The 22,835-nt window shown below is 47.2% G+C and overlaps 1 protein-coding gene across 6 annotated transcripts; it reads right to left on the bottom strand.

Annotated features, from left to right (window-relative positions):
- Positions 1-504: 504 nt before the first annotated feature.
- On the bottom strand, positions 505-19,771 carry LOC118142787 (SLAM family member 9-like). Of its 6 annotated transcripts, none has more exons than XM_035279382.3 (7): positions 19,640-19,771; positions 18,865-18,954; positions 13,623-14,015; positions 4,775-5,071; positions 3,081-3,221; positions 2,793-2,884; positions 505-2,512 (listed from the first exon to the last, which is right to left on the bottom strand). In XM_035279382.3, the coding sequence occupies exons 2-7, from the start codon at positions 18,935-18,937 to the stop codon at positions 2,420-2,422; spliced, it is 1,089 nt and encodes a 362-aa protein (XP_035135273.2). In that variant the 5' UTR covers positions 18,938-18,954; positions 19,640-19,771; the 3' UTR covers positions 505-2,419. The 6 variants fall into 6 exon arrangements, with proteins under 6 accessions (XP_035135273.2, XP_078211449.1, XP_035135272.2 ...); XM_078355323.1 differs by having other exon boundaries at positions 2,810-2,884; XM_035279381.3 differs by lacking the exon at positions 19,640-19,771 and adding an exon at positions 19,276-19,571.
- Between the last annotated feature and the right edge of the window lie 3,064 nt (positions 19,772-22,835).

Raw genomic sequence — 22,835 nt, 5'->3', positions numbered from 1 at the left:
AAAGTCAAGCAGTTTAAAAAAAAATTTAAAGAACCATAAAAGAGCCTGAATAGCCAATGCTATCCTAAGCAAAAAGAACAAAGTTGAAGGCATCATGCTACCCAACTTCCAAATATACTACAAGGCTACAGTAGACAAAACAGCATAATACTGGAGCATGGTACTGGTACTGGTACAAGAACAGACACATAGACCAATGGAAGAGAACAGAAAATTCAGACAGAAAGCCAGACACCTATAACCATCTGATCTTCAACAAACCTGAAAAAAAATAGGCAGTAAAGAAAAGACTCCCTATTAAATAAATGGTGCTGGGAAAACAGGTTAACCCATATACAGAAGAATGAAAAAAATTTTATGTTTGACCATAAGGTAAGATTTTTACAGACCCTTTTTAAACCTTCATAATTTTTGTTAAAGAGCTTTAAGTTAGTGCCTTAAGAGAAATCCATTGTGCTATTATTTTAATGCTTATTTTACAGAAAAACTGGATGAGACCCCTTCAACTTTAGCCAATATGTTTATACACAGAATTTATTTTACAATTAAATTGTACAACATTTCTTGCATAAAGTTTTTTACAAAATTTTTATGACTTTTACAGACAATTTTTGACAAGCTTCAACTTTCTGACTTGTAAGTATATTTTTTTTAATAAATCAGGTAATTAGGCTGGGCGCGGTGGCTCACACCTGTCATCCCAGCACTTTGAGAGGCCGAGGCAGGTGGATCATGAGGTCAAGAGATTGAGACCATCCTGGTCAACATGGTGAAACCCCATCTCTACTGAAAATACAAAAAAAAAAAAAACAAATTAGCTGGGCATGGTGGCACGTGCCTGTAATCCCAGCTACTCAGAAGGCTGAGGCAGGAGAACTGCCGGAAACCAGGAGGCGGAGGTTGTGGTGAGCCGAGATCGCGCCATTGCACTCCAGCCTGGGTAACAAGAGCAAAACTCCGTCTCAAAAAAAAAAATCAGTTAATTACTTTTAGGATAAGAATTTACCATATACAGTTCTTTTTTCTATAAATTATTCTTCAATATTTTTTTCCCAAACAAACTTCCTTCATGTCTGTAGACTAGACTGCCCAAGGCCATAAGATTAGAAGTTATCTGGTTTGTGTCCATGTTCAATTGAGTTTAAATTTAATATTTAACTTCTGCTCCACATTTGGCCTCAATTTAGTACTCAGTTATAAGGAAAATACCTTACAGATAAACCAGGAATACATAGTTGATATAGGTTACACATACAGGACAAGCATAGGAAAATTAAAAGCATAATTAATAAAATCCACACCTACCATGGCCAGTGCCAATGCCAGCTGGACAGTCAGTCCATGATGGGATGCTGATGGTTAGATTCTGACTGTTTTACTTGTTTTTGCATGTCTTGGGCAAGAAGGGTAATATTGTGAGAATTGTCAGGGATATACATACAATATTCAGTATACAGTAAGGTGCAAACCCCTCCTCAGACTGCGGTAAACGTATCTAATTCCATTCGATTTTGCAATGCAACAGTATGCAGCTGAGCAAATTCATCCAACGACAACACAAGTTTAGTGCTACTATCATTAAGAGCTTTTACTACATATAAGCTTACTATTTTAATTTGTTGCTGAAACAGGATTGTACCAGTGGCAGGGAAAGAATGCTGTGATAGGGTCCCACCAAAAAAGAGTCTGGCACATTCATAACCAGTGAGGTTTGCAAGCATCTAGATTACTGGGGAGGGGAATATTATCCCAGACCATGAATAAAATTAATGGCCACCCTCAGTGCATGTCCCTGTCCAATGTGGAGGCAGGTATCACCACCCACAGGATCTGCATAGCCAGAGGGCCCCCAGGGGATAGCAATGGTTTCACTATAATTAGAGTGTATAAGGTGCTATTGAAGTAGGAAAGAGACTGTGTTTCGTTGGGGGTAGTGTTATTGATTTGGAGTATGTGTTGACAATTGTCTGGTGGGGGAAACCCCAGAGTGGCATTAGCGTAGCCATTTAAAGTCTCCAAACAAAGGGGAGCTATATGGAGACCAGCTACCAGCACAGTAGTCTCCCAGTATATGCCGTTTCAGGCATATTGGGCAGGATACCAAGGCTTTTGATGCAAGGCAAGGTTGGAGTTGACATTTCATCTGATTTTGGCAAAGATAGATTGATTGATTTGGTCCAAGAAAGTCCAGGCTGGATGGCAAGTATTGTTGCAGGGGCCCCACTGGTACTGACATAGCCTTTCAGAAATGTTGGCAGCGATGCCTCTCCAAGGGAGTACATTTACTGCAGCCTCTGACAATTCAACACACACAAGGGGAAGCTGGAACTGAATCAGAGCTGGGAAAGGCAGGGGTCTGCAGGACTTAGGCTCAGAGTGCAGGTGTCCTGGGAGTGCCAGATCCTCCTGCTTCCTCCAATCAAATGATCTCCATCGTCTGGTCTGGATAACAGACCTCACTGCAGGTAGTAATGAGAGATTCCTTTTTTCCCAGATATTGTTCACCGATGCTCTGAAATACAACACAGAGGTTGCTGGATCAGCTGAAGGATGGAATGAATCTGCAGGGACCCGCAGGGCCAGTACCCACTGCCATGCACTGCTTATGAATTCCTCTAAAGTGTTCAGCACTACATCCACCCAGATGTAAATTTTCTTAGTCAATACTGTTGATTATCCAGATATAGATAAATAGGCAGTTGGACCAGAAGTGACAGCTCCTGGAATTGGAAGCCCAAGGCTGGGCAGAGAGACGTGGGAGTTCCCAGGGTGGCCAGTGCCCTGGCACTCACCTTGTCCTTGCCCTCACCTTGCACTTGCTGGCTGAGCGTCTCAAAGGGGATGCCACCATCATCAACCCCATGGTTCTTCTGCAATCCTCCACCTGACAAAATCAAAGCTCGAATCTGTGTCTTACAAACCTGTAGCCCTCCCCACTGCCATGAACCCCAAGGCCAAGACCACGGCCATCATTCCCTCAGCAGAGTCCACTCGCTGGGAATAATATTCAGAAAAAAAGAAGCTGAGGTTTTAGTGAGGGAAGGGAGGTGTCTGGGCATGTCAGGAGAAATGCAACTTACTCCTTTTTATTTCCATCACCATCTTCTTCTTCTTCTGACATGTCTTCAAAACATACAGCCCACTTCCCAGGACTAACAGCACAGCCACAGAAGCCCCTAGGATGCCTGGCAGCAGTCTAGTCACATCCTGTTTGTGTAAACCTGTTCCAGTCACATGGGGAGAGTGGAAATGTTAAGACAGGAGATAATCTGAGACACTGACTGCCAAAGGAAAGACAAGGGGGGAGAGCAGGTGGACAAGTGGGAAGGAGGCTGGTGCAGAAGCTGCAGAGGGAGGAGCATGGCAGGTCCATTCATTCAACTGGTTAGGAGCTGCTGCTTAGTGCCAGGGATGCTGAGATGCACAAGAAAATGTGCACAGCAGCCCAGCACACAGGAGGGAAGACAGAGAATACCAACTGCCAGACACAGGGATCGCAGCTGCAATAGAGGTTTCCACCTTGTGCAAGGTCTTCAGGGCAGGCCTCCAGAGGAGTTGCTGGCTAAACTGAGGCTTCAGGGGGGACTATGAGATTTTCAGATATTAAGGATGGGGCATTCCAGGAAATAGGAGCACCAAGGTCGGGAAATGGCTGTGTCAAGACACCATCTCTGGGATTTGCCATCACCCCACTGCAGCATGAAAGGACAGGGCAGGGAGGAACCGTGACAAGGAGAGTCAGAGGGAGGGAGGAGTCTGTGGCCAGAGGGCCTTGTGGTCACACTAAGTGCTTAACATTTCTAGATAGGAGTCAGGGTGATTTAAAGACATGTTGACACATCAGATAGCCCAGCAGAACCTGGAGGAAGAGTTGGAGAGGACTAGGCTGTATACACGGTATCAGGTCATTCATTCATTCAGTGAACACTGATTGTGAGCAAGTGTTACAGGAGCTGTGCTTGGCACAGGGATTCGAAGGAAAACATCAAGGTGTTGCAGTCTACAGGGCAGCACATCATACTGCTCAGTGTGGGCTGCCATGGACAGCTCCCTCAGGAGGTGGGCCTGACTGCAGAAACATACATCATTTTCAGGGCACTGTGTAATGCAAATTCAAATTCCCTTGATTAAAAACTTCCAGGCAGCAATGGCAGTATTTTAACCAACTATAGAATGCTGCTACGTCAGGGATCCTGTGTAGCTGCACCTGTCTCATGCCTATAAAATGACCATGGCCGGAAGGAATGCTTGGAAAAAATAAAAAGGGAAGTCTTGCCACAAGCTGTGGGAGGGCTGATGGAGTAAAATATCATGTTCAGAAGCTGAGAAGCTTACAAGAAGCAGGACATATTTTGGGAAATATAAGCAAGCAGTTTGATGTGAAGTGCATACGTGAGGCCAGAAATGTGGGCAGAGGAGAATCTGAGCCCTGAATTCCATGGGGGAATAACTGGAGGCCAGATCCCACATATACCACAGAAACCACCCAACCTGACCCTCTTTTCCCAAAGCCTACTCTGGCTATTCAGCAGAATATGGATGGGGTGGGAGAGCTCCTGGAAGGAGGCTGTGGGGCATGGCAAGGAGGGTATAGATGGGAGGGAGGATTCCAGGCAAAGTCAGGTGGAGGTGACTCCCACAGTGCTGTCCGTGGTGAGCAGGTAGAAGGTGGTGCTGATGCTCATGGTGGGGAGAGATCCCAGAACTGTCAGACCCCAGTGCTACCTGAGTTCGGACAGCCCCTCCTAACTTGCAGGCTATACTCACCACTCACCTTGGGCACAGACTTTCCCAAGGTCTAAGGTCGCAGCTTTCTGATCCACCTGGTTGCTGACCACACAGGTGAGATCGCCGATCCGCTGGCTCAGGGGCAGGCTCACAGCCAGAGTCCAAAGCTTGGCGGTTGATCCTGGTGTGTCTCTCTGTTCCAGCTCTCTGAAGAGGCCCTTGCTCTCCCAAGTCACATTCAGATCCTGGGTGGCCCCTGGAACCCTACACTCCAGAGTGATGTTACACAGGCCTGGTGTGATAGACAGTGACTTGGCCAGGATCTCAGGGTGAGGCACAGGCTCTGGGGCAGAAGGAGACAAAAGAGGGGACTCTCACATGCATGGAGAACATTGTACATCACAATTCCTCATTATTTTCTCATTGCAGCCACAGCATGCAAGTGTGTGTATTCTACACATAAAACACTGCTTGCCCAAAGCTAAATACAGAGCTAATGAAACAAGGAGGGAAGCCACAGAGTTCAGCTCCATGTTGGTTCTCTAGATTCAATAGGTCTTAAAACTGTCCTAAGGAAAATAAAGAAGAAAGTCCCCCTTCCCAAAGCACAGCATTTGCAGAAAACTGAGGTCTCTTCAGGAAGAGGAAGAGGTCTGGGGACGATGGGGTTGCGCTGGCCCAGTGTTCTCCCGCATCTCCAGCTGAGGCCATGCCTGGGACTGCACAGCCTTTATGGGGCAGGACATTAGGCCAGCTCTGGAAGGACAGAGAAAGGTCCCTGATCAGAAAAGTACACACGTCTGTGAGAGATGCAGTGATAGGGCCTGGGAACAACGACTCTGAGTGTGCTTAGAGAGTGCACTGAACCTGTGGTCAATGACTCAGTGTGCCTAGAGAGTGCCACTGAATCTGTGGTCAACGACTCTGAATGTGCTTAGAGAGTGCCACTGAATCTGTGGTCAACGACTCTGAGTGTGCTTAGAGAGTGCACTGAACCTGTGGTCAATGACTCTGAGTGTGCTTAGAGAGTGCACTGAACCTGTGGTCAATGACTCTGAGTGTGCTTAGAGAGTGCACTGAACCTGTGGTCAATGACTCAGTGTGCTTAGAGAGTGCACTGAACCTGTGGTCAACGACTCTGAGTGTGCTTAGAGAGTGCACTGAACTTGTGGTCAACGACTCTGAGTGTGCTTAGAGAGTGCCACTGAATCTGGGGTCAACGACTCTGAGTGTGCTTAGAGAGTGCACTGAATCTGTGGTCAACGACTCTGAGTGTGCTTAGAGAGTGCACTGAACCTGTGGTCAACGACTCTGAGTGTGCTTAGAGAGTGCACTGAACCTGTGGTCAACGACTCTGAGTGTGCTTAGAGAGTGCAACTGAATCTGTGGTCAACGACTCTGAGTGTGCTTAGAGAGTGCACTGAATCTGTGTTCAACGACTCTGAGTGTGCTTAGAGAGTGCACTGAACCTGTGGTCAACGACTCTGAGTGTGCTTAGAGAGTGCCACTGAATCTGTGGTCAACGACTCTGAGTGTGCTTAGAGAGTGCACTGAGTCTGTGGTCAACGACTCTGAGTGTGCTTAGAGAGTGCACTGAACCTGTGGTCAACGACTCTGAGTGTGCTTAGAGAGTGCACTGAACCTGTGGTCAACGACTCTGAGTGTGCTTAGAGAGTGCACTTAACCTGTGGTCGACGACTCTGAGTGTGCTTAGAGAGTGCACTGAACCTGTGGTCAATGACTCTGAGTGTGCTTAGAGAGTGCACTGAATCTGTGGTCGACGACTCTGAGGGTGCTTAGAGAGTGCACTGAATCTGTGGTCAACGACTCTGAATGTGCTAAGAGAGTGCACTGAATCTGTGGTCAACGACTCTGAGTGTCCTTAGAGAGTGCCACTGAATCTGTGGTCAACGACTCTGAGTGTGCTTAGAGAGTGCACTGAATCTGTGGTCAACGACTCTGAGTGTGCTTAGAGAGTGCCACTGAATCTGTGGTCAACGACTCTGAGTGTGCTTAGAGAGTGCACTGAATCTGTGGTCAATAACTCTGAGTGTGCTTAGAGAGTGCCACTGAATCTGTGGTCAACGACTCTGAGTATGCTTAGAGAGTGCCACTGAATCTGGGGTCAACGACTCTGAGTGTGCTTAGAGAGTGCCACTGAATCTGGGGTCAACGACTCTGAGTGTGCTTAGAGAGTGCACTGAATCTGTGGTCAACGACTCTGAGTGTGCTTAGGGAGTGCACTGAACCTGTGGTCAACGACTCTGAGTGTGCTTAGAGAGTGCACTGAACCTGTGGTCAACGACTCTGAGTGTGCTTAGAGAGTGCACTGAATCTGTGGTCAATGACTCTGAGTGTGCTTAGAGAGTGCACTGAACCTGTGGTCAACGACTCTGAGTGTGCTTAGAGAGTGCACTGAACCTGTGGTCGACGACTCTGAGTGTGCTTAGAGAGTGCACTGAACCTGTGGTCAATGACTCTGAGTGTGCTTAGAGAGTGCACTGAATCTGTGGTCGACGACTCTGAGGGTGCTTAGAGAGTGCACTGAATCTGTGGTCAACGACTCTGAGTGTGCTAAGAGAGTGCACTGAATCTGTGGTCAACGACTCTGAGTGTGCTTAGAGAGTGCCACTGAATCTGTGGTCAACGACTCTGAGTGTGCTTAGAGAGTGCACTGAGTCTGTGGTCAACGACTCTGAGTGTGCTTAGAGAGTGCACTGAACCTGTGGTCAACGACTCTGAGTGTGCTTAGAGAGTGCACTGAACCTGTGGTCAACGACTCTGAGTGTGCTTAGAGAGTGCACTTAACCTGTGGTCGACGACTCTGAGTGTGCTTAGAGAGTGCACTGAACCTGTGGTCAATGACTCTGAGTGTGCTTAGAGAGTGCACTGAATCTGTGGTCGACGACTCTGAGGGTGCTTAGAGAGTGCACTGAATCTGTGGTCAACGACTCTGAGTGTGCTAAGAGAGTGCACTGAATCTGTGGTCAACGACTCTGAGTGTCCTTAGAGAGTGCCACTGAATCTGTGGTCAACGACTCTGAGTGTGCTTAGAGAGTGCACTGAATCTGTGGTCAACGACTCTGAGTGTGCTTAGAGAGTGCCACTGAATCTGTGGTCAACGACTCTGAGTGTGCTTAGAGAGTGCACTGAATCTGTGGTCAATAACTCTGAGTGTGCTTAGAGAGTGCCACTGAATCTGTGGTCAACGACTCTGAGTATGCTTAGAGAGTGCCACTGAATCTGGGGTCAACGACTCTGAGTGTGCTTAGAGAGTGCCACTGAATCTGGGGTCAACGACTCTGAGTGTGCTTAGAGAGTGCACTGAATCTGTGGTCAACGACTCTGAGTGTGCTTAGGGAGTGCACTGAACCTGTGGTCAACGACTCTGAGTGTGCTTAGAGAGTGCACTGAACCTGTGGTCAACGACTCTGAGTGTGCTTAGAGAGTGCACTGAATCTGTGGTCAATGACTCTGAGTGTGCTTAGAGAGTGCACTGAACCTGTGGTCAACGACTCTGAGTGTGCTTAGAGAGTGCACTGAACCTGTGGTCGACGACTCTGAGTGTGCTTAGAGAGTGCACTGAACCTGTGGTCAATGACTCTGAGTGTGCTTAGAGAGTGCACTGAATCTGTGGTCGACGACTCTGAGGGTGCTTAGAGAGTGCACTGAATCTGTGGTCAACGACTCTGAGTGTGCTAAGAGAGTGCACTGAATCTGTGGTCAACGACTCTGAGTGTGCTTAGAGAGTGCCACTGAATCTGTGGTCAACGACTCTGAGTGTGCTTAGAGAGTGCACTGAATCTGTGGTCAACGACTCTGAGTGTGCTTAGAGAGTGCCACTGAATCTGTGGTCAACGACTCTGAGTGTGCTTAGAGAGTGCACTGAATCTGTGGTCAATGACTCTGAGTGTGCTTAGAGAGTGCCACTGAATCTGTGGTCAACGACTCTGAGTATGCTTAGAGAGTGCCACTGAATCTGGGGTCAACGACTCTGAGTGTGCTTAGAGAGTGCCACTGAATCTGGGGTCAACGACTCTGAGTGTGCTTAGAGAGTGCACTGAATCTGTGGTCAACGACTCTGAGTGTGCTTAGAGAGTGCACTGAACCTGTGGTCAACGACTCTGAGTGTGCTTAGAGAGTGCACTGAACCTGTGGTCAACGACTCTGAGTGTGCTTAGAGAGTGCACTGAATCTGTGGTCAATGACTCTGAGTGTGCTTAGAGAGTGCACTGAACCTGTGGTCAACGACTCTGAGTGTGCTTAGAGAGTGCACTGAACCTGTGGTCAACGACTCTGAGTGTGCTTAGAGAGTGCCACTGAATCTGGGGTCAACGACTCTGAGTGTGCTTAGAGAGTGCACTGAATCTGTGGTCAATGACTCTCAGTGTGCTTAGAGAGTGCACTGAATCTGTGGTCAACGACTCTGAGTGTGCTTAGAGAGTGCACTGAACCTGTGGTCAATGACTCTGAGTGTGCTTAGAGAGTGCACTGAATCTGTGGTCAACGACTCTGAGGGTGCTTAGAGAGTGCACTGAATCTGTGGTCAACGACTCTGAGTGTGCTAAGAGAGTGCACTGAATCTGTGGTCAACGACTCTGAGTGTGCTTAGAGAGTGCCACTGAATCTGTGGTCAACGACTGAGTGTGCTTAGAGAGTGCACTGAATCTGTGGTCAATGACTCTGAGTGTGCTTAGAGAGTGCCACTGAATCTGTGGTCAACGACTCTGAGTGTGCTTACAGAGTGCACTGAATCTGTGGTCAACGACTCTGAGTGTGCTTAGAGAGTGCCACTGAATCTGTGGTCAACGACTCTGAGTGTGCTTAGAGAGTGCACTGAATCTGTGGTCAATGACTCTGAGTGTGCTTAGAGAGTGCCACTGAACCTGTGGTCAACGACTCTGAGTGTGCTTAGAGAGTGCCACTGAATCTGTGGTCAACGACTCTGAGTGTGCTTAGAGAGTGCCACTGAATCTGTGGTCAACGACTCTGAGTGTGCTTAGAGAGTGCACTGAATCTGTGGTCAACGACTCTGAGTGTGCTTAGAGAGTGCCACTGAATCTGTGGTCAACGACTCTGAGTGTGCTTAGAGAGTGCACTGAATCTGTGGTCAACGACTCTGAGTGTGCTTAGAGAGTGCCACTGAATCTGTGGTCAACGACTCTGAGTGTGCTTAGAGAGTGCACTGAATCTGTGGTCAACGACTCTGAGTGTGCTTAGAGAGTGCACTGAATCTGTGGTCAATGACTCTGAGTGTGCTTAGAGAGTGCACTGAACCTGTGGTCAACGACTCTGAGTGTGCTTAGAGAGTGCACTGAACCTGTGGTCAACGACTCTGAGTGTGCTTAGAGAGTGCCACTGAATCTGGGGTCAACGACTCTGAGTGTGCTTAGAGAGTGCACTGAATCTGTGGTCAACGACTCTGAGTGTGCTTAGAGAGTGCCACTGAATCTGTGGTCAACGACTCTGAGTGTGCTTAGAGAGTGCACTGAATCTGTGGTCAACGACTCTGAGTGTGCTTAGAGAGTGCACTGAATCTGTGGTCAATGACTCTGAGTGTGCTTAGAGAGTGCACTGAACCTGTGGTCAACGACTCTGAGTGTGCTTAGAGAGTGCACTGAACCTGTGGTCAACGACTCTGAGTGTGCTTAGAGAGTGCACTGAACCTGTGGTCAACGACTCTGAGTGTGCTTAGAGAGTGCCACTGAATCTGGGGTCAACGACTCTGAGTGTGCTTAGAGAGTGCACTGAATCTGTGGTCAATGACTCTCAGTGTGCTTAGAGAGTGCACTGAATCTGTGGTCAACGACTCTGAGTGTGCTTAGAGAGTGTACTGAACCTGTGGTCAATGACTCTGAGTGTGCTTAGAGAGTGCACTGAATCTGTGGTCAACGACTCTGAGGGTGCTTAGAGAGTGCACTGAATCTGTGGTCAACGACTCTGAGTGTGCTAAGAGAGTGCACTGAATCTGTGGTCAACGACTCTGAGTGTGCTTAGAGAGTGTCACTGAATCTGTGGTCAACGACTGAGTGTGCTTAGAGAGTGCACTGAATCTGTGGTCAACGACTCTGAGTGTGCTTAGAGAGTGCCACTGAATCTGTGGTCAACGACTCTGAGTGTGCTTACAGAGTGCACTGAATCTGTGGTCAACGACTCTGAGTTTGCTTAGAGAGTGCCACTGAATCTGTGGTCAACGACTCTGAGTGTGCTTAGAGAGTGCACTGAATCTGTGGTCAATGACTCTGAGTGTGCTTAGAGAGTGCCACTGAATCTGTGGTCAACGACTCTGAGTGTGCCTTGAGAGTGCCACTGAATCTGGGGTCAACGACCCTGAGTGTGCTTAGAGAGTGCACTGAACCTGTGGTCAACGACTCTGAGTGTGCTTAGAGAGTGCACTGAACCTGTGGTCAACGACTCTGAGTGTGCTTAGAGAGTGCACTGAACCTGTGGTCAACGACTCTGAGTGTGCTTAGAGAGTGCCACTGAATCTGGGGTCAACGACTCTGAGTGTGCTTAGAGAGTGCACTGAATCTGTGGTCAATGACTCTGAGTGTGCTTAGAGAGTGCACTGAATCTGTGGTCAACGACTCTGAGTGTGCTTAGAGAATGCACTGAACCTGTGGTCAACGACTCTGAGTGTGCTTAGAGAGTGCCACTGAATCTGGGGTCAACGACCCTGAGTGTGCTTAGAGAGTGCACTGAACCTGTGGTCAACGACTCTGAGTGTGCTTAGAGAGTGCACTGAACCTGTGGTCAACGACTCTGAGTGTGCTTAGAGAGTGCCACTCAATCTGGGGTCAACGACTCTGAGTGTGCTTAGAGAGTGCACTGAATCTGTGGTCAACGACTCTGAGTGTGCTTAGAGAGTGCCACTGAATCTGTGGTCAACGACTCTGAGTGTGCTTACAGAGTGCACTGAATCTGTGGTCAACGACTCTGAGTGTGCTTAGAGAGTGCACTGAATCTGTGGTCAACGACTCTGAGTGTGCTTAGAGAGTGCACTGAATCTGTGGTCAACGACTCTGAGTGTGCTTAGAGAGTGCCACTGAATCTGTGGTCAACGACTGAGTGTGCTTAGAGAGTGCACTGAATCTGTGGTCAACGACTCTGAGTGTGCTTAGAGAGTGCCACTGAATCTGTGGTCAACGACTCTGAGTGTGCTTACAGAGTGCACTGAATCTGTGGTCAACGACTCTGAGTGTGCTTAGAGAGTGCCACTGAATCTGTGGTCAACGACTCTGAGTGTGCTTAGAGAGTGCACTGAATCTGTGGTCAATGACTCTGAGTGTGCTTAGAGAGTGCCACTGAATCTGTGGTCAACGACTCTGAGTGTGCTTAGAGAGTGCCACTGAATCTGGGGTCAACGACCCTGAGTGTGCTTAGAGAGTGCACTGAACCTGTGGTCAACGACTCTGAGTGTGCTTAGAGAGTGCACTGAACCTGTGGTCAACGACTCTGAGTGTGCTTAGAGAGTGCACTGAACCTGTGGTCAACGACTCTGAGTGTGCTTAGAGAGTGCACTGAATCTGTGGTCAATGACTCTGAGTGTGCTAAGAGAGTGCACTGAATCTGTGGTCAACGACTCTGAGTGTGCTTAGAGAGTGCACTGAACCTGTGGTCAACGACTCTGAGTGTGCTTAGAGAGTGCCACTGAATCTGGGGTCAACGACTCTGAGTGTGCTTAGAGAGTGCACTGAATCTGTGGTCAATGACTCTGAGTGTGCTAAGAGAGTGCACTGAATCTGTGGTCAACGACTCTGAGTGTGCTTAGAGAGTGCACTGAACCTGTGGTCAACGACTCTGAGTGTGCTTAGAGAGTGCCACTGAATCTGGGGTCAACGACCCTGAGTGTGCTTAGAGAGTGCACTGAACCTGTGGTCAACAACTCTGCATGTGCCTAGAGAGTGCACTGAACCTGTGGTGCAGACAGAAGAGTCAGACTCATAGGCCAGCCTGAGAAATCACATGGGACCGAGAATTGCAAAAGTCACTCTCTCCATGGCAGAATATTTCCCTGTGCAGAGAGGAACTTTAGGGAAAGAATGAGCTGGTAAATGAGTTTCCTAAGATGTGTTGTGGTATAAAATTTCTCCTACACCTACAAAGCCTGTGAGATGTGGATTTGTGGTGGTTTGAGTGACTGAGGCTGGCCTGGGACTGAGGGAGAGAAGAGCAGACTGGGAGGACTCCATTCACAGGGATTCCCAACTGTGGGAGGCAGAACAGTGGCCTCCAAAATGTCTAGGACCCAGTCCTGGTAACCTGGGAATAGGTGAGGCTGCGAGGCAAGGGGAATTAAGGTCACAGATAGGATTAAGGTTGCTAATCAGCTGACCTAAAATAGGGAGATTATCCCGACACTCCTAGTAGGACACTAACATCAGTGTTCTGTTAGAAGATACAGAACGATGGCCACAAGCCGTGGGATGCCGGCAGCCACTAGCAGGTGAAGAAGGAAAAAGAACCGGCTCTTCCCTGGAGCCCCCGGAAAGAACACAGCCCCGTCTTCATTTTAGTTCAGAGACTGTCAGACCTCTGGCCTACAACACAGTGAGATAATGAATTTTTCTTGCTTTCAGCCATTAATTTTTGGAAATTTGTTACATCTGAAATAAAATACTGCTATGCAAATCATCCTACATATGATTCAATCTTCCTGGGAAAATGGCTATTTAGTTGAATTTCCATTTCCTCTCCCAAAACACTGAGAGAACTTCATTCTCTGGTCTGAATCTCAGCTCTCCTGTCTATTCTGGGGACATGTGCCTTATTCTTGGTGGAGAAAATCGAGTCTGAAGGCTAGTGTTTGAATGCAACCCTGCATGGGGCCTAAGTGACTCTCTAGAGACAAAAAAGGCAGGGAAGCCAGAGGATGGAGGGAGGGTGTCACTCACCATAGACAGTCAGGTAGAAAACCTGACCAAGCCTTTGTCCATCAGTTAAGCGGGTCATGGCCACGTATGGCCCACTGTCTTCAGGGGCCAGGTTCTCAATCCTCAGAGACCACAGGCTGGGCACATGGACCCTCTGCTTGAACTTGTCCTGGAGGCTCAACCAGGTGGGGGAGTCGGCTCCTCTACGGACTTGCAGCAGCTGCCTGTGCTTTAACGGAGTGCCTAAAAGCCATAAAACCTCCTGTATTTCGGCTCCTGCATCTGCCATGGGCTTCTCGGTCACATTAAACAAGACAGAACCTCCTCGGATGCGCTTCAGATAAATGTGGTTTCCAGAATCCTTCACAGCAGAGCCATGAGCTCCGGAAGTGTTGGCTGCAGAGCTGCAGACACCTAGGGCATGGAGACAAAAACCATCAGTATCTTCTCATCAAGAACAAATGAGAGAAACACAGACCTTTGGTTCAGAGTCCTAGAAATCCATCCCAAATCCTTTCTCGATTCTGGGAGGGCTTCCAAGTGTAAGAAATTTGAAGCGATTCTGGCTCAAGTTCTGGTTCCAGTGGAGTGTGATCTTGAGCAGGTTCCTGAACACCCAGATCCTCACTGTTCTTTTTTTTTTCATTTTGGTCCCAGAGATTGGCAAAACAATCATCTAGATCTTCAGTTTTCTTACCTGCCCCATCATGACAGTAAGGATCAAATGAGATCCTAGATCAAAAGCACCTGGCACATTTTCTGACATATGCTAAGTGCATAACTGCAGGAGGCAGCTTCTAACGTGGCTCCCAAGGACGCCTCCCCACTGTGTGCACAGCCCTGTGGAATGCCCTCCCCTGGAGTATTGGCTGCACTGATTACTTGCAAATGCAGCAAAAGTGATGGAGTGTCCCTTCTGTCTGGCTCACACCCTCTGTCTCCATCACTCTCTCCTGCTCAGGCTGATGAAGTCAGCTACCACGCTGTGAGCTGCTCTGTGGAGAGGCCCACATGGCAGGGAGCTGGGGGCAGCCTCAGCCAACACCCTCATTCCAGTCTCTGCGAACCTGAGTGACAGGACCCAGCTGAACCACACCTGGATGCCGATCTCCCTAAACTGTGAGACCAGACCCCGTGTTGCGTTAACCCACTAATTCTAGAGTGACAACTCACACAACAATACATAACTAAAGCAAAGATGAAGATTGTCTCCCTTTGCCTTACCTTTTAGGAAGGGAACTAATTAGGATAGAATAGGACAGGATAGGATGGGAAGTGAATTAGGTCATCCTGCGGCAACAAACAACCAAATTGAGGAACGTAGAATAAAGGGAGTTTGCATATTAATGAAACTATATTTCCCATAAGATACAGTGAGGTCACTGACACATGGGTGGGGGCTCCACACCTTGTAGGAGCCCCATATGGAACCCACAGCCTCCTCACAGCCTCCTCAGCCCCCATGGTAGGGAAGGGAGGAGTCAAAAGAAGCACCTGTGGGGCTTTCACTGCACAGCCCGGAAGTGACGTAATCTCTGCCTATATTTTCTAGACAGAACTAGTCAGGAGACCCTGCTCACTGGAAGGGACTAAAAGTGTGAGGGACTTTGACACTTGCCCCAGACCAGATGGACTGTTTGCTGGCACTGTGCTTCTGCCACCAGGAGAGCACTTCCCTGTGCAGTGCCCCCGGGTCCCCTGGTCATTCTCCCTCAGTCACTGTCTCCCACAGAGCCCTGACCAGTGGGCACAGCCACCTCAGCTCTGCCTCCTCCTGAGCCCTTCCTGGTTCAACACGCACAGCCCCAAGTGAACTCAGAGATCTCTCTCTTTCTGGGAACCGGGGTGGGACCAGTCTGGACTGGGGAAAACTGCCACAGGTACCCTTGTCCTTTGAAGAAAGAACCGCCTCCTTTCTTCAGCAGCTCAGGTCCATCTGGGTTTGCTGCTGAGTGGCAGGACACCCAGGGCTCTCCCTAATGAATAAAGTTCTCCTTATTTCCAGCCTGCACCCTCCTGCTGTCCTCATACCTAACTCTGGCCCTCACTGGAAGCAGAGAATAGCTCCTGCCAATCCTGAGGTATGAGTGTTTCTAATATTTCTGTTTGTGGTTATTCACTACCTCAGTTCACCGGGCCCCTCCTCTAGGCCAGGCCTCACCCCTCCCTTCAGCTCCCTCAAGGGACTAGGCCCACCCAGGCTCAGCACCCCTTAGCACCAGGGCCACAGGCCTTCAGGATCCACATCAGCCGGTTACCGGGTTTGTCAGTCCATTTTTGCATTGCTATAAAGAAATACCTAAGGCCAGGTAATTTATAAAGAAAGGCTATTTAAGGCCGGCATGGTGGCTCACTCCTGTAATCCCAGCACTTTGGGAGGCCAAGGCAGGTGGATCACGAGGTCAAGAGATCGAGACCATCTTGGTCAACATGGTGAAACCCCTTCTCTACTAAAAATACAAAAAATTGGCTGGGCATGGTGGAGCGCGCCTCTAATCCCAGCTACTCAGGAGGCTGAGGCAGGAGAATTGCCTGAACCCAGGAGGCGGAGGTTGCGGTGAGCCGAGATTGCGCCATTGCACTCCAGCCTGGGTAACAAGAGCAAAACTCCGTCCCCCCCCCCAAAAAAAAGAAAAGCTATTTAAAATGTGCTGGGTTCTGCAGGCTGTACAGGAAGTGCGGTGCCAACATGTGCTTCTGGTGGGGGTATCAGGCGACTCACAGTCACCGTGGAAGGTAAAGGGAGCCAGCACCTCTGCCTCTTGACACTTGCTACCTCTCTTCTATGGTCCTAGGCAGGACTGGACAGGGCGCCGTCTCACTGATAGGAGTTGGATGTTTGTCCCCTCTTTCCTTTATAAATTACTCTGCCTGCGGTACTTCTTTATAGCAGTGTGAGAACAGACTCAAACAATGTCCTTCAGCATGTGGCCTGCAGACAGTGTCTTCCAAACCCCTCGCAGGAGCAGAGGCAGAGAAAGCAGGGGATCAAGTGAAGGAGGCGTGACGGTGAGTTCTTTCCTCACTTGAGGGCACAGGAAGTGGCCACAGAGAAAGCCTGTGGTCTTCTCTCTGAAGGAGCCCAAAACAGGCTTACCAGCTATGAGTGCCTGTCAGGCCACAAGATAGAAGAGGACAGGATGGAAGAGACAGCGCAGAAACCTTAACAAAGCCGCAGGAGTCAGTAAAAGAACCACGCAGCTGGAAGGGAGTCAGAAATCATCTGCCTAACCCCTGCTTTTACAGAGGAGGGGTGTCTCTAGAGGAAAGAATTGTCCTGGGTAACACAGGGCAGAGGAAAACCTGGAGCTCACTTTCCTCTCCCAGCTCAGATTCTCCCCACTGCTGGACGCTGTCCATGTGCTCTTCCATCCTCACCTGCTTTCCCCAGAGCTCAGCTGCACTATTGTCTGAGCCCACCAGGACCTGAGCAGCTGCCAGGGTCTCAACCACAAACGCCTTCTCCTGAGCAGACGAAGCAGATACTTTCAGTGGCTGAGCAGAGCACGGACTGCTGGCTAGCAGAGGGTTAAACAGCCAGCCTAAACAGACAACTTCCTGGATAATGGACCCAGGGAGAGAGGAGGCTCAGCCCTCAGGCTTCCGGAGGATCTGCCCCAGAAGGTGATGGTGAGCACAGAAGGAAGAAGAAAAAACACTGAGAGCAAGAAGGAAGGCAGCCGGAGCTCTCTGAACTATAGAATGAAAAACAAGCCAGGTAGTGGGTGGTCATTTATAATGTGGAGCTAAATATTCATTAAAATGTATAAAATTTCAAGCTCTGTAAACAACATAAAATATTCCTCATTTGTCTGACACAGCCCCATCCCCACACTCACAAACACAAACCAGCAGTCCATATGTGATGCCCAGACTGCACTTCCTGGTGCCGTCTCCACTGTCTCCTGTCTGTCTGGAGCCCCTAATGCAGAGACTCTTTCTCCCCCAGATCCATGCTTGCAACATGGGCTGGGCACTTAGTAAATCCTGGTATTGTAATGTTCGGGGGGACCCCAAAAGTCGAAGACCACCCTCATCTGCTGCTGCCTGTGTCCCTGGGAAATTAGATGTGACCTGAGCCACCCTCAGGCTCCCTATTTCCCTTCCACATTTTCCCATTGAAACACATGTTTAGGAAGGGGGCAAGAGTTTGAGAATGATGAAGGCGAATTCCTCATCCCCATTTTCATTAGCATTGCTTCACCACGCATTCCTTTCCCTGAATCAAGGATCAACGGGAAAAGAGGGGTAATCCAGAGACCAGAGACAAAAATTCACTTCACTGTGTGCGGAGCTTGAGCATTCCTAAATACAGCCTAGATTACAGCCTGACAGACAGCCGAGATTAGGATAATCCTTTTCTCAGGTTCTTTTTTTTTTTTTTTTGCTTAGCATTCTGTGTTCTGTACTTTTTCCCCTTTCATATTTTCTTCCACAATTTTACGCCCTCCCCTATCCCTCCCCTAGCTGACAAACTACTGATTTCTTCCAGATTTTTAGCATAGTCTTAGAAACACGTAGGTTATAAACACTTAAATTTTGGTGGCTGCCTTTCCTTTGATAAAGTGAAAATCCTATTGGGTTTAGTTTCCTGCATCTTGCCGATGGAAATCTATTCGCCTTACTCCATGGAAGTTGAACATTCCGGACAACTAGAACATTTGTTTTTGTAAGCCTCCATCATACGCCATGGTACAGAGACTCTGCCACTTGTTCACATGCTCCTGAATTAATGGGCACCTCCTGTTTCTTTCCAGGGTTTTCCTAAAACGGTGCTGTGATAAACACGGTTTCATCTGAGAGTCTGAACAGCATTTCCGAGTGGAGGAAAAAGCGACTCACAGGGATGTGAAGGGCGCCTGCTATAGACACATTTTACCCACAGATACATTCTTTTTAACTTTTAAAGTGAACACAAACGCAAATTACTAACACAATTTTAACATTGAGATCTTCAAGGGCCCTCTCCGTTGTGATTTGGCTGGAGCTCAGCCTTAAGCCCAGGCAATGAATGGTTAAGTTTCCCTGAATGCAGCCAAGACAGCCCTGGCTCAGGTTTCCCAGCCTCCTCACCACCAAAAAGTCTTTCTTTTCTTTCCACCTCAGGACTCCAACCAAATATGCTGCATTTTTAACCACAACAGAGCGTTTTTCTCTTTTTGTTGCCAAAGACATTTGAACCTCAACAGCTCACTTAGTGGTCATGGCACAGCTAGCCCAGATGACCCAATTGGCCTCCATCCCCACGGACCCCGTCACTCACTGAGGAGCAGGCTGATGAATACCAGGAGCCCGTGGGTCCAGCAGAACGACCGGTCCTTGGAGCACGATCTCATGGCAGGCTGCCTGGGCCCTGTTCAGCGGCAGAGGAAACCACAGAGGGGGAAGAGGTAAGAAAAGAGAACAAGCTTGAGCAAGTAGCCCTTCACCCTCTTTTTCACTTCAGGGGCAGGGTCAGCAAGTTACTACTCAGGAGACAGGCCACCATTCTAGAGAAAGCCATTCAGCTCTTTCGTCTCCTTTCAGTCCCTACAATATCGTACACACTCAATACGTAATCGCAAAAGAAATAAAAGCACATTCTGTGATGTTTCTGACAGCATATTAGAAAGGCACCCTCCCTGCATGCACAACCAGCTTGCTGTTCTCACACACACCCTTCCCCGACACTTACCTGCTCCCCTGGGTGTACAGCTCAGCCCCAGCTGTCACTGGTCACCGGTGTCAGCCTACAGTCTGGTGCAGAAGTCTCCCTCTGAGAGCAAGTCTGGGCTATGCCCCTTCTGAGTTCAGTGGCTTTCTTTTGTCCTTACACATGAAATAACTATTCAAAACAGCCGTCTTCATTCCTGGGCTCTCCTAAGGTTTGCTACCTCTGACCTGAATTCCAGTGCACTCACAACTGTGCTTTTTTCTATAAAAGGTTCCCAAATGCTTGTTTCTTTAGAAGGATATGAGTGAGACATCCCCACCTCAAATTGCTCTCAAATTCATTTTAAAGAGAAACACTAAATTACACAATCAAAGAGTTCACTGACCTCCACGTAGTGTTATCTGAAAGATAATGAAACATAGGCTTATCAAAATGAGATATCCGAAGCCAAATTCAAACAGAGAATCTTCAAAGCGGAAATAAAAACGTCACGCTGCATGTTCAAGGGATCGCTAATGAGATCAGCAGTGAATTCTCTGAATGCCAGCCGGCTCTGCAATGACATGTGCAAAGTATTCAGAAAAAAATCTTGCAACTAAGAATGTGTTGTCCTGCAAAACTATCCTTCACACATAGCAGATCTGCAGTGTTACAAATACAAAGGGAGTCATTCAGTCTGAAGCAAAGGCACTAGAGAGTCAATGAAATCTACATGAACAAATTAAGAGCACAGGTAAGGCTAATTGACCAGATAAATATAAGCGACAATATTAGTGTTTTTATTTATTTATAATAGCTTTGCCCCTTAGGTCACCTAAAATAAGCTTACCTAACGCAAAAATTATGTGTTAATGAATACACGAGGTAAAACATGTAATTATATGACAATGACAGTACAAGGATAGAGGAACACAGCTATGTAGAATGAATATTTTGTATATCACTGACATTAAATGGATACTAAACAAATAAGGAATGTGTAAATGAAAGTATAAATTATGTTCCCCAGAAGTACATAATATTATGAAGGGGTACTAAGAACAATGATATGGTAAAAAGTAGATAAACTAGTTAGTAATATTTCTAGGCCAGGTGTGGTGGCTCATGCCTGTAATTCCAGCTCTTTGGGAGGCCGAGAAGGGCAGATCACCTGATGTCAACAGTTTGAGACCAGCTGGCCAACAAGGCAAAATCCTGTTACTACTAAAAATACAAAAAATAGCCAGGTGTGGTGGCACACACCTTAATTCCAGCTACTCAGAAGTCTGAGGCAGGAGAATCGCTTGAACCTGGGAGGCAGAGGTTGCAGTGAGCTGAGATTGTGCCACTGCACTCCAGTCTGGGCAACAGAGAAATACTCCATCTCAAAATAATAATAATAATACATTTAAAAAGAAAAATTTCTAGAAAGGCAGATGCTATAAAAACTGACTCAAGAAGAAGTAGAAAATTAAGATAAACCTTTAACAATTAAGAGAATGAATTAATAATCAAAACACCCCCATAAAGTAAAAACAGAATGGCTTCACTGTGGTGCTATACCAAATGCCTAATAGAAAACTAAGACCAATCCTTCACAAATTCTTCAAAAAAATAGAATAGAAATTGATATCTGCACCTCCTGTAAAGATAAAATTACACTGACACCAAAATCAGACAAAGATATCAACAGGAAAGCACAGGTCAGTATTTCTTAGAAACTTCTCAAGAAAATCTGAGCAAAATGAAATCCACCCACATATGAAAAACTTACACAATACAACCAAGTGGGAATCAGCCCAAGAACACAGGATGGCTCAATATACAAAAATCAATCAATATCATAAAAGATATTAATAGATATAAAAGGGGTTGAAATAGATGATCACTTCAGTATAACAAAAGAGTATTTGACAAAATCCAACACCTTTTCATGATGAAAAAACACTGAATAAGCAGGAATTGAGAAAAATTTCCTCAACCTGATAAAGGACATTTATTAAAAAAATATGTAACTTGGCTGGGCGTGGTGGCTCACACCTATAATCCCAGCACTTTGGGAGGCCGAGGCGGGTGGATCACGAGGTCAAGAGATCGAGACCATCCTGTTCAACATGGTGAAACCCCGTCTCTACTAAAAATACAAAAATTAGCTGGGCTTGGTGGCGCGTGCCTGTAATCCCAGCTCCTCAGGAGGCTGAGGCAGGATAATTGCCTGAACCCAGGAGGCAGACGTTGCGCTGAGCCGCGATTGCGCCATTGCACTCCAGCCTGGGTAACAAGAGCAAAACTCCGTCTCAAAAAGAAAAAAAAAAAAAAAAAAAAATGCAGGCCGGGCACGGTGGCTCAAGCCTGTAATCCCAGCACTTTGGGAGGCTGAGGCCGGTGGATCACGAGGTCGAGAGATTGAGACCATCCGGTCAACATGGTGAAACCCCGTCTCTACTAAAAATACAAAAAATTAGCTGGGCATGGGGTGGCGTGTGCCTGTAATCCCAGCTACTCAGGAGGTTGAGGCAGGAGAATTGCCTGAACCCAGGAGGCGGAGGTTGCGATGAGCCGAGATCGCGCCATTGCACTCCAGCCTGGGTAACAAGAGCGAAACTCCGTCTCAAAAAAAAAAAAAAAAAAAAAAAAAAATGCAACTAACCTCATATGTAATAGTGAACCATACAAAGCTTTCCCCTAATTTCTGCAACAAGACAAGGGTGTCTGCTTTCAACATTGGCATTCCACATTGTTCCCTGGGTTCTATCCAGAACAATTAAGAGAAACAGGGAGAAGTTGCCCAGATTTAAAGCAAAGAATTTAAACTATCTCTATTTAAAATGACATCGTCACATGCATAGAAAATTCAAAGGCATTCACAAGAAACTATTAAGGCTAACAAGTTCAGCATGGTTGCAAAATGAAAGATCAATATGCAGAAATGTTTATGGTTTTCTATGCTAGCAATGAGCAATCAAAAGATAAAGTAAAAAAATTTTATTGTAACAGGATTAAAGGAAAAGTGTTTAAGAATAAACCAATAAGAAAAGTGCAAGACAGGTGCCCCCCAAAATGCAAAATATTGCTAAAGTAAGCTAAAGAGGGCTGAAATCAATGGAAAAACATACCATCCTTTTGAATGAGAAGATTTCCTATTGCTAAGATGCCAATATTTTCCAAGTTATTCTACCAACTCCATGCAATTCCTACCGAAGTCCAGCTGGATTTTTTTGCAGGAATTGATAAACTCATCCTGAAATTGCCATGGAAATGGGACAGGATAGAAACAAAACATAAAATAATCCTGCAGACTCACACTCCCTCCAGTACCATCCCATTTTTTGGTCTACCTTGTAGCAAATTTTTTAAAAGATAATTGTCTATATTTTCTGGCTCCAACCCCCACCTCTCTTCTCTTTATCTCTTTTACAAATGGAGGTCTAATTCACAATGCAATCTATGCCGCTTTCCCAAACATTCCATCCCGGTGCTAAAGAACAAAACCAGAAAAGTAATGGATTTCACTTTAGCAGGGAGGTCTGTACAGGAAGCAACCCCCAGCCTCCAGTTATGCTCCAAGTCATATACTGAGAAAACCCAAGATTTAGGAAAGA

The sequence above is a fragment of the Callithrix jacchus genome, chromosome 18 (genome assembly GCF_049354715.1).
Source record: "Callithrix jacchus isolate 240 chromosome 18, calJac240_pri, whole genome shotgun sequence".
NCBI lineage: Eukaryota > Metazoa > Chordata > Mammalia > Primates > Cebidae > Callithrix > Callithrix jacchus.
Note: the sequence above shows the minus strand (reverse complement) of the source record. Positions and strands in the feature narration are given on the sequence as shown.

Coding starts and splice junctions, on each gene's coding strand:
- LOC118142787 (XM_035279382.3), bottom strand. CDS start 18,937: ATGAGATCGTGCTCCAAGGACCGGTCGTTCTGCTGGACCCACGGGCTC. Junction 2,885..3,080: donor GGTGATGGAAATAAAAAGGA/GTAAGTTGCATT, acceptor TGATTTTGTCAG/GTGGAGGATTGCAGAAGAAC. Junction 2,513..2,792: donor AAGGTGAGGGCAAGGACAAG/GTGAGTGCCAGG, acceptor GTTGTATTTCAG/AGCATCGGTGAACAATATCT.